Source organism: Callithrix jacchus, chromosome 22 (assembly GCF_049354715.1).
Source record: "Callithrix jacchus isolate 240 chromosome 22, calJac240_pri, whole genome shotgun sequence".
NCBI classification, from domain to species: Eukaryota; Metazoa; Chordata; class Mammalia; order Primates; family Cebidae; genus Callithrix; species Callithrix jacchus.
Window position 1 is genome coordinate 18252423 of NC_133523.1, and position 11796 is coordinate 18264218.

Below are 11796 nucleotides of genomic sequence, written 5' to 3' on the forward strand. Positions count from 1 at the left end.
ATACATAAAGTACATAACATATGTACATATATAGTATAGTATGTATCATACAGTATATACATAAAGTACATAATATATGTATATATATAGTATAGTATGTATCATATACAGTATATACATAAAGTACATAACATACGTATATATATAGTATAGTATGTATCATGTACAGTATATACATAAAGTACATAACATACGTATATGTATAGTATAGTATGTATCATGTACAGTATATATATAAAGTACATATGTATATATAGTATAGTATGTATCATGTACAGTATATATATAAAGTACATATGTATATATATAGTATAGTATGTATCATATACAGTATATATATAAAGTACATAGCATATGTATATATATATAGTATAGTATGTATCATATACAGTATATACATAAAGTACATAATATATGTGTATATATAGTATAGTATGTATCATATACAGTATATACATAAAGTACATAACATACATATATATAGTATAGTATGTATCATGTACAGTATATATATAAAGTACATAACATACATATATATATAGTATAGTATGTATCATGTACAGTATATATATAAAGTATATAACATATGTATGTATATAGTATAGTATGTATCACATGCAGTATATAAAGTATATAACATATGTATATATATAGTATAGTATGTATCATATACAGTATAAAGTACATAACATGTATATATGTAGTATAGTATGTATCATGTACAGTATAAAGTATATAACATATGTATGTATATAGCATAGTATGTATCACATGCAGTATATATATAAAGTATATAACATATGTATATATGTAGTATAGCAGGTATCATATACAGTATATATATAAAGTATATAACATATGTATATATGTAGTATGTGTCATATACAGTATATATATAAAGTATATAACATATGTATATATATAGTATAGTATGTATATGTAGTATATGTAAAGTATATAACATATATGTATATATAGTGTTTATATATACATATATATAAAGTATATAATATATATGCACATATACTATATATATATACATACAGTATGTTGTTTTAAATATATATACAAATATATTTTAAAAAGCTCAACATCACTGATTAGAGAAATGCAAATCCAAACCAATTATGTTATATATTATATATGCATTAGCTAGAATATATTAATCAGCCATAATATATATTATATATTAATTACATGTATTATATATTACTATATATAATGGTGTTTATATCATTATTATATATCCAAGGGAATATAAATCATTCTATTACAAAAATACATGCACGTGTATGTTCACTGCAGCACTGTTCACAACAGCAAAGACATGGAATCAACCCGAATGCTCATCAATGGTATACTGGATAAAGAAAATGTGGGGTATATATACACCATGGAGCACCACGCAGCCATGAAAATGAATCAGATCATGTCTTTTTCAGACACGTAGATGAAGCTGGAAGCCACTATCCTCAGCAAACTAACACAGGAACAGAAAAGCAAGTATTACATGTTCTCGCTTATAAGTGGGAGCTGAACAACGAGACCATGTGGACACTAGGAGAATAACAACACACACTGGCATTTGTTGGGGGAGGGCCGTGGTAGGGAGAGCATCAGGAAAAATGGCTAATGCATGCTGAGTTTAACACCTAGGTGATGGGATGACAGATGCAGCAAACTACCATGGTACACATTTACCTGCGTAAGAAAACTGCCTGTCCTGCACAGGTACCCCAGAACTATAAAGAAAATAAACACACAAATAAAATTTTTTTTTTTTTTTTTGAGACGGAGTTTCGCTCTTGTTACCCAGGCTGGAGTGCAATGGCGCAATCTCGGCTCACCGCAACCTCCACCTCCTGGGTTCAGGCAATTCTCCTGTCTTAGCCTCCCACGTAGCTGGGATTACAGGCACACGCCACCATGCCCAGCTAATTTTTTGTATCTTTAGTAGAGACGGGGTTTCACCATGTTGACCAGGATGGTCTCGATCTCTTGACCTCGTGATCCACCCACCTCGGCCTCCCAAAGTGCTGGGATTACAGGCTTGAGCCACCGCGCCTGGCCTACAAATAAAATTTTAAAAAATTATCTTAATTGTATGTGAGTAGGTCCCTTTGATTGAAAGTGAAATGGAAACAATTAAAAAAAAAAACCTTACTATTCAAAATTTACAAAACTAAATAGAGTAAAACAAATTTACATTTTGTCCCTGGATTGATATAAGACAAAAACATTGTGTGGGAAAGCTAGAGTTGAGGACGAATGAGATTCTGAGAATAAAAATCCCTGGTACATAGTCAAAGTTTCAGAGTCAACTTCAGATTTTCAAGGATTATATAATAGATAACCTCATACCACCGTCTCCAACAGATAAAAGGAACCAAATAATATCTGTGTTCCAGGGAGAAAGAACAGAAAATCGGCTGAGTTCTGTCACTGACAAAACTCAGGAAGGAGGAATCTGGAAGGTGGGAAGGTGGAGGGATCCCGGGCTTGCGGGGTAGAAAGGGGCTGTGCTTCAGCCTCCCCCTCTCACTGCCCTTTGTGATGTGAAGGCCCCAGCTCTGTGACTCAGGCCTGGGCCCCAGTCCCTAGTCTGCAAGGGAATGCCCAGAGCTCAGTTGCCTGAAGGCAGCATAACTATTCAGATGGAGAATATTCAGTTTCCTTTAACATTTCTTAGTGATTTGTGGATAAACACCCCCAGCTTTATACCATGGGCGGTGGATATCTTCCTCACCCTGGTATTTGTCGTGGAGTTATATTTCCTATTAGCCCCCTGCCTCTCTTACTTCCATCGTGATCTACCCTCACCATCGCCCGGGGAGAAGAGAATGGTAAGGAGCCCTCAGGCTGGACCCACACAGCGCAATTCTATCCTTTCTTTCCATTATTAGCTCTACTTTTCCAAATCCAGTGGAGAGACTTCCGCAATGGGAAGTGTCAGGAGAGACCAGAACATGGTCCTTCCAGGGCGAGGCAGAGCAGCCAGGAGTTGGTCGGGACTGGAATTTCCATCCCAAGCTCTTAAGTCCATCTGTGGGGGAGCACAGGAGGCGTCAGGGCAAAAAATCAAATCCCTGGACTCAGTGGTGAGGACCAGTCAGGACATGGGGGAGGTCTCTGTGGGCCCAGCCTCCTCTGTGTGGAATGATCTGGGGGCTGTGCTGAGCCTCCGAGGGCCTCCCACCTGGGCCTGGAGTCTCCTCTGATCTCCTGAGCAGCAGAATCCTACCTGACAGCGCAGGTGTGCCAGCGGGCCTGAGCCTGGGAGTTCATCGAGTAGAGCAGCACCTCTACAGTTACTTACATTATATTATATATTATACATTATGTATATTATAGTTTATATGTGAAATATATATAATATATATATATGTATTCCTCATATAGTAAATCCTTCTTTGTGGTGGGTTTTATTGTTTGTTTTTTGAGACGGAGTCTCACTATTGTCACCCTGGCTAGAGTGCAATGGCGATCTCGGCTCACTGCAGCCTCTGCTTCCCAGGTTCAAGCAGTTCTCCTGCCTCAGCCTCCGGAGTAGCTGAGATTACAGGCACGCGCCACCACGCCCGGCTAATTTTTGTTATTTTTAGTAGAGACAGGGTTTCACTATGGTGGCGAGGCTGGTCTCAAACTTCTGATCAGGTGATCCACTTTTCTTGGCTTCCCCAAACGCTTGGATTACAGGCATGAGCCACCACGTCTGGCCCCCTCTTCATGTTTTTCTAAGAAGAAAAGCAGTTTATCATCCACTTAAACATGAGTGGGAGGAAGCACACTGCTCCCTGAGCAAGACGAGAGAGCTGTGTGGTTCATGAGCACCGAGGCTGGACTAGGGGCGGAGAGCGAGAGCTGGTCTCAGCCCCTCGCCCTTTCTTGTCTCCCAGGGTCAGCGGAGGGGGAGGCCCAACGGCAGGAATAAAAACTACAGTCTGAAAGGTAAGGCTCTGCTGGGGCACACTAGAGTTCATTTGATCTCGTCTGTCCCTGGAGAGAAGCGACTCTGTCTGAGGAAGTCAACTGAAGAAGCCTGAGGTGGGGGCTCCTAGGAAGGAAATCAGAACCCCGGGTCCCTCTCAGATTCCGTGCTGGCATGAAACCATGGTGGGCCAAGGACTGGGTGTTCCCCAGCAGGGCACAGTGTAGGGGGAGGAGACCAATGCCTGTCTGAATCAGGTGGGGGGTGAGGGGGCTGTGGACAGCTGTTCAACTCTGCTAACGCTGATTCCTCTTTGAGACCACCCCAGTCCTTTCTCCCAACAGGGCAGCTGTGAGAACTATGGGAATGGGGGGTCTGTGTGTGGAAGCCCTTTGTAGACAACAAAGCCTTGCCCTCTGTGCCTCGCTGTCACCATACAGGCCATGTGGCCTTGGACACAGACATGTGGTTTCCAGGGTCTGACTCCCGATGGTCTTCCCTCAAAACATCCACTCAGCCTCCTGTGAGATCCCAGGCCCCTCCCTCACTGCCCTAACCCGGTCTCCTGATTTCCAGCTTCTAGAGACCTCCTGACAGCCCTGGAGAGGACTCTGGACTTGCTTTCACAACTGCAGCGGTGAGGCCCTTCCCCTTCCCTGCATCCTTCTTACCGGGCTGGGATTCGACCCCAGGGCCTTACGGCAGCCTGGAGCTGTCCTGGGATGGGGAGACCAGGTGGACAGAGGATGGGAGTAAAACCCTGGAGCAAGGGGTAGGAGAAGAATTGGGGAATCTGGGTGCAGCGCAGTGGAGGGGCATAGGAGAACTGGGGAGTCAGGGTGTGGGGTGGTGGAGGGGCATAGGAGGAGAACTGGGGAGTCGACGTGGGGCAGTAGAGGGGTATAGGAGAAGAATTGGGGAGTCAGGGTGTGGGATGGCAGAGAGGTATAGGAGGAGAACTGGGGAGTCTGGGTGTGGGGCAGCGGAGGGGTATAGGAGGAGAATTGGGGAGTCAGGGTGTGGGGTGGTGGAGGGGCATAGGAGAATTGGGGAGTCAGCATGTGGGGTGATGGAGGGGCATAGGAGAATTGGGGAGTCAGCATGTGGGGTGATGGAGGGGCATAGGAGAACAATTGGGGAGTCAGGGTGTGGGGTGGTGGAGGGGCATAGGAGGAGAATTGGGGAGTCAGCATGTGGGGTGATGGAGGGGCATAGGAGAAGAATTGGGGAGTCAGGGTGTGGGGTGGTGGAGGGGCATAGGAGGAGAACTGGGGAGTCAGGGTGTGGGGCGGAGGAGGGGCATAGGAGGAGAATTGGGGAGTCGGTGTGGGGCGGTGGAGGGGTATAGGAGAATTGGGGAGTTCAGTTGTGGGGTGGTGGAGGGGCATAGGAGAATTGGGCAGTCAGCATGTGGGGTGGTGGAGGGGTATAGGAGGAGAATTGGGGAGTCAGGGTGTGGGGTGGTGGAGGGACATAGGAGAATTGGAGAGTCAGGGTGTCGGGTGGTGGAGAGGTAAAGGAAGAGAATTGGGGAGTCAGGGTGTGGGGTGGTGAAGGGGCATGGGAGGAGAATTGGGGAGTCTGGGTGTCAGGCTGTGGAGGGTATAGGAGGAGAACTGGGGAGTCTGGGTGTGGGGTGGTGGAGGGACATAGGAGAATTGGGGAGTCAGGGTGTGGGGTGGTGGACAGGCATAGGAGGAGAATTGGGGGGTCAGGGAGTGGGGCGGTGGAGAGGCATAGGAGGAGAATTGGGGGATCAGGGAGTGGGGCAGTGGAGAGGCATAGGAGGAGAATTGGAAGGTCAGGGAGTGGGGCAGTGGATGGTATAGGAGGAGAATTGGGGAGTCTGGGTGTGGGGTGGTAGAGAGGCATGGGAGGAGAATTGGGGGGTCAGGGAGTGGGGCGGTGGAGGGGCATAGGAGGAGAATTTGGGAATCAGGGTGTGGGGCAGTGGAGGGGCATAGGAGAATTGGGGGATCTGGGTGTGGGGCAGTGGAGGGGCAGAGGAGAATTGGAAGGTCTGGGTGTGGGGCGGTGGAGGGGCCGGGGCCCATGCGCCCACTCTACCCTATGGCCCTACCTGCTCCTGGCTGCAGCTTGTGCCTGCCTGTCTCCTGCAGCATCCTGGGGCCGCATCTTGAGAAAGGCGACTTTGGTCGGCTCTCTGGTCCAGATCCCCCAGGTGAGGAGTGCAAAAGAGTGCCTGATGGAGCCTCCCAGTCCCCTCAAGAGCTGATGGAAGATGCTGCTCCCGTGCTTTCCCCATTAGCTTCCCCGGATCCTCAAACCCAGCATCCTTCACCTCTGGTCTCCACCCCATCACCAGGCCCAATGGCCACCTCAGTCTCCCCTCTGAGTGCCTCCCAACCACCAGAGCCTTCCCTTCCCCTGGAACACCCCTCATCCGAGCCACTTTCGCTTTTCCCTAACCCGCCACACACGCCTGATCCTCTGGCCTGCTCTCTACCTCCTCTGAAAAGCTTCATTGCTCCTCCCCTGCGGGACTCCACTCTGACGACTCCATCTCACTGTGACTCAGTGGCGCTTCCACTGGGCACCATCCATCAAAGCTCATCTCCGTGTGAGGATTTGGTGCCTTCTGGCCCAGCCATCTCAGGCCTTGGCGGCTCAAGCAGTCATGTCTCTGTGTCTGCATCCTGGTGTCAGGAAACTACCAGAACCTGGTGCATCTCCAACCCATCGGTCCAGCAAGATCATCTTTCCGGCCACCCACCAGAAACCTCGTCCTGGGGAGACCCCACAAGCAGTCAGATGGAAGCTGGAAGCCCCTTTTTGCTCAGCTCTGATGGCCAGAATGTCGTGGGAATACAAGTCACAGAAAGAGTCAGGATCAACATTCGGGAGGAAAAAGAAAAAGATGGATCATTTCCAAAACAAACGAACATGGAAAAGCACTTGAATCCTTTGGGGAATTTGGTGAAATCATTGAATGCTCAGCAGGACACCACAACCCTAAAACCCGTCTGGGACATGGAAGACTTGAAACAATCATCCAGTCCTCAGAAGCTCTCGGATCCTGGAATCCTGAAGGAACATTTTCAGAATTATAGCCAGCTTTTCTGGGGCCTCCCCTCTCTGCACAGCGAATCCTTGGTGGCTAATGCCTGGGTGTCTGAGAGATCTTACACTTTACAGTCTCCTCCTTTCTTGTTCAATGGCGTTCCCAATGTCCGCCCAGTTCGAACAGAGACTACAATGTCTCCACTGCTTGACCAGGCCCAGCGCCTGTCCCACCTGAGGCCTGAGTCCCAACCCTTTATTTCGCCCACACCCCAATTCCAGCTCTCACACGTGGCTCAGGCGGAGGCTCAGGCCCGTCTTCAATCCTCTTTCCCAGTCCAGTCTCCTGCTCTTGCAGCCCCGATTAGTAATTCTGGAGTAGCTTGCCCTGCGTCGCAGAATAAGACGCAAGCTCTCACCCTACCTAAAATGCAGCGCCCTGAATGGTCTTCTAAACAACTAGAAGGTGGGTTGGCTTTACCCTCTAGGGCCCAAAAACCTCAGGATGTCTTTAGCGCCTCCACTCCTAACCTTCCCCAGGGCAGCTTGACAGCAATCATTCCTGAGAACGTTCCAGTCAGTCCTGAACTCCGGAGCAACGTGGGAATGACCCAAGAGTCTCCAGATCTGATGCAGCCTAAGGAGAAATTGCCAGGGACAAGTCAGGCCAGGGGCAAACTCAGACCCTTGCAGTTCTCCAAGTCCACGGGCGAAAGCAGCAAGGACATACAGAAGGTGACGTTCCCGCTAGAGAGTAATCTGCACACACCTCTGGGACAAATTCAGGGGCAGAACCCGCAAAATCTAGCCAGGTGCATGGAAAGCTTCCCAGGGAAGGTTCTGGGGGCAGAACCTCAAGTCTTGGAGGAATCGAAAAGAGACTTGAAGATGCCCTTGAGGAGACACTCGGAAAGTGATTTATTAAGACGCACAGAGAGAAATGGTATAGAAAACATCCTGAAAGCCCACGTGGGCATGAAGTTGGGCCAGATCAATGAGGGCTTTATCCCCATCCGTGTGCGTCGATCCTGGCTTGCTGTCAACCAGGCTTTTTCCGTGTCCAACACCCACATGAAGACCAGCAATCTAACACCCCCGAAAAGTGAAAGAGCCAGTGTGAACACGTCCCAGGAGCTTTCCTTCCTCGATCCGTGCACTCAACAGGTGCTGGGACACCATATTGTGAGGTTGTGGGCCAAACACAACTGGAGCCTACCCCTCAGGGTCCTCAAGCCCATTAAGCTCTTTAAACTGGAAAAAGTTTCGTCCTTATCCCTAACACAGCTTGCCGGTCCCTCCTCAGTCACCTGTGAATCTAAGCCTAGCTCAAAAGTTGAGAAAGCCAGTTTCCTAAGAGAGCCACCACCGGCAGGTCTGAGAAAGCAGGTGCTGACCAAAGCACCTGTTCAGACGCCAGACAGTCTTCTGGTGTCTTCACCCACATTTACGAAGTTCCCGACGGCCGCACAAGGGATCCCGTCTTGGAATGCCCATGGGCCCTTGAAGCCTCCTTCAGCTGGACAGGAGGACAGGTGGCCTTCTAAGTCCCTCACATGCAGCCTCACAGGCAGCGCCCAGCAGAGCGGGAGCTTAGGAGCCCAATCTTCAAGGGCTGGAAAGACCATGGAGGCAGCGCCACAACCCAGAGTCCCCTTTGGAACCTCTATGCTGGCAAACCTCCAAGCCACACATAAGGATGTGAGTGGTTCAGAGGCTCCACGGACCAGTAAAGGCTCTCAACTCCCTAACTCAGAGACGCAGCCTCAGGTTTGTGGCACCGCTGTGCTCCTTCCAGATGGTTTTACTGACATTCCCCTTGCTACAGAGACTTTGGCTTCTCAAGTGCCCCACGGCCATCTCCAGAGCATGTCTACCGGGAACATGCAGATTTCCCGGGAGATACATGACCCTATGGCAGCCAGAAGGAGAAACCTGGGGGACAAGGAGCCCAAGAACCCAAAATGTCGAGGCTCATGCAAGAGCCAGAGCCGGATGTTTACCCCTATTCACAACAGTGAGAACCCAACGAAGCCCAACTTAGAAAAACGTGAAGAAAGGCTTGAAGAACTGAGGACTCCCCAACTCACCCCAGGCAGGAAAACAGAAAAAACCCGTCAGGATGAAGGCCTCCGGCTGCTGCCGTCAAAGGAACAGCCTCCTTCAATAAGCAACTTCGGAGAAAACATCAAACAATTCTTTCAGCAGGTCTTTTCAGTGAAAAAAAGCAAGCCAGTACCAGTCACTGCCGAGAGCCAGAAAACAGTGAAAAACAGATCACATGTGTACAGCAGCTGTGCTGAAGCTGAGGGGCTCACGGCAGCAGCTGGACACAGGCTGGAGAAAAAAATGACACTTTGCCGTGAGCATCGTGCCTCAAAGGCAAATCAGCACAAACAGGAGTTCCAAGCCCCAGTCTGTGGGTTTCCCTGCAACCGCAGGCACCTCTTCCACCCGGAACACAGCAAAATGCTGGGCTATGCAGCCAGCAGTCAACAAGCCACTCTCAAGAGCCAGAGTTACCCCAACAGAGAGAAGCGTATCAGAGATCAACAGTTCCTGAAAAGTGTCCGGCACAACAACAAGCAACGGGGCCAGGACAGCCCCAGCTCTTGCTCCCCAAGAAGGCTGTCTCCCCAGTCAGCGCCCCTCAGGGCAGACTGAAGACAGAACATTTAATATTCCAAAATAAATAAATATCTCCTTTTTTCCCCCATAAAAGGATAATGGCTTTTATTTGTGTCATGCTTGGTGTGGGCTTGTTTTCTAGAAGTGACAGGACATGGAGGGATTCTGAGAGTGGTGTTGTAAGCCCACCTTCATCCTGAGTTCCTTCACTGAAACTTAGGTTTCCATAATACTGCCTTTACACAAACAACAAAAAATTCTAAAAACAAGATGAGAACCCCTACGAAGATCCCACTCAGAGATATGGTTCAACCCATCTTTCTACTACTTACTCTACCTCAAACTTTATGCAGCTGTAGGAAGAAGGTTTGCAGAGATGTCATAGGACTGAATATCTCCATGCAGGCTCCAGGAACTGCCACGGTCGAGTAGCTTCATGTGTCACAAAATAGTGGAAGCTCGGGTGGGAGAGTGAGGGCCCTGAGTTCAGAAGCCAGAGAAGTCTTGACCCTGGATATCCTGGAAGAGAGTAGATAATGCCTGCCCTTGGGAAGCCTTCTCTCCCTCCCAAAGGCTGGGATGGAGATGGGCCCTCTTAGCTCAGCCTATATACAAAGCACAGAGTCCCCATCCCACTGCCTCTCCCTTTCTTGCACTCTGGAGTGGGGGTGGGGACAGACCTTCCAGCACTGTGGATATAAAAGTGGGGGGTGGGGGGAGGCCTTCATGGAGGCTGCTGAGGACCGTGAGCTCCCCTGCCCAAAATAAGTGAATGACTCTGCTCCTGGGTCACCTGCCTTTGTCTGTCTCCCCTATGCGTGTCTCAGCTTCAGAGAATTAGTTCTGGGTGAATGGGGCAGGGTATGCCTGTGTGTGCAGAGGCTTCAGATGGTGGGACTCTGTAGAACTACAGCGGGATGCAGACAAAGAATTGAAAAGGGGGCAAAGTGGTGTGAGGGCTCCGTAGGCGGTGCCATGACCTGGGAGCCTCTGACATTCCAACCCCTTCCACGGGCATAAAGGGGCCTATGGCTCATCCTGGCCCCACACCAGGGTCTGTTCCTGCTCCAGCTCCCAGACCACAGACCTAAAAACGCATTTACCCGCAACACAGAGGGCCAGAGCAGTGAGAAGGCAAAGTGGATAAGGGAAGATGAATTTCTTAACATCTTTAATAAGCTTGCACGTAGTAACCTACTGCATTTTTTTTTTTTTTTTTGAGACAGAGAGTTTCACTCCTTTGCCCAGGCTGGAGTACAGTGGTATAATCTCGGTTCACTGAAACCTCCAGCCCCTGGGTTCAAGTGATTCTCCTGCCTCAGTTTTCCAAGTAGCTGAGATTATAGGCACCCACCACCATACCTGGCTAATACATTTTTAATAGAGATGGGGTTTTGCCATGTTGGCCAGGCTGGTCTCAAACTCCTGACCTCCGGTGATCTACCAGCCTTGGCCTCCCAAAGTGCTAGGATTACAGGCATGAGCACCGCACCTGGCCTACCTATTGAATTTTTAAAAGGATGTGCTGACGATAGGTGAAAGAGCAAGGACTAGAGAACCCCAGGCATGACTCGGGAGTCTGGTGACCTTTAACACACGTAGCCCCAGGACGGCCCCCAGGGGAGAGGTGGTGACTTAGAAGGACCCCAGCAGCTGAGGTGGGGTCACACAGCGAATCTCCCCAGGCTCCTGAGGTCCTTTCTTGCCCCACAGACCAGCAGGGGAAGAGGCAGGCAGGCAGGCAGGCAGGATTTGAACACACAAGGCAGCTGGAAGTGACCTGTCCAGAATGGGCAGGGGGTGGGCAGGGCAGGAGCCGTCCCCGCTCTGTCTCCCTCTGCTTTCAGCACAGCTTCCTCTTCTCTGGGCCCTCTCCGCATGGGAAAGCAGGAGGTCCCCACAAATCAGGGAGAGGAGTGTGAGGTCTCTAGAGGGAGTTTCTGTGCCTTGTGCACATACAGGCACGCAGGAGGCCCAGTTCCGGGGGGCCTCGTTTCCATGGTGGAGAGGACCATGCCAGGCGGTGCCACTGATTTAGATGAAGATGGAAATGGCCCTGCCCCCAGCAGGTGGGACTGGTTGGCACTTGGGGTAAAGGGGGCAGTAAGCAACAGTCCCCAGCATGTGGCGTGTCCTAAGGCCAGGTCTGTCTGGGGCCCAGATGACTGAGGCAGCCTCCAAGGTGGACCCAGCAGTGACAGCAGAGCCAGGACCAGCAGGAG

The 11796-nt window shown here is 49.4% G+C and overlaps 1 protein-coding gene across 1 annotated transcript; it reads left to right on the forward strand.

The window, feature by feature from the left end:
• The first annotated feature begins 2594 nt into the window (after nt 1-2594).
• Nucleotides 2595-9663, forward strand: LOC118150095 (spermatogenesis-associated protein 31A6-like). The gene is made up of 4 exons (XM_035284172.1): nt 2595-2843; nt 3897-3948; nt 4505-4565; nt 6049-9663. The coding sequence occupies exons 1-4, from the start codon at nt 2613-2615 to the stop codon at nt 9608-9610; spliced, it is 3906 nt and encodes a 1301-aa protein (XP_035140063.1). The 5' UTR covers nt 2595-2612; the 3' UTR covers nt 9611-9663.
• Nucleotides 9664-11796: the final 2133 nt, after the last annotated feature.

What these genes read in the sequence shown, in the direction of transcription:
- LOC118150095 (XM_035284172.1), top strand. Translation starts at nt 2,613, where the DNA reads ATGCCCAGAGCTCAGTTGCCTGAAGGCAGCATAACTATTCAGATGGAG. An exon ending in TAAAAACTACAGTCTGAAAG is followed by an intron (nt 3,949 to 4,504) that starts GTAAGGCTCTGC and finishes CCTGATTTCCAG; the next exon opens with CTTCTAGAGACCTCCTGACA. An exon ending in TTGCTTTCACAACTGCAGCG is followed by an intron (nt 4,566 to 6,048) that starts GTGAGGCCCTTC and finishes TGTCTCCTGCAG; the next exon opens with CATCCTGGGGCCGCATCTTG.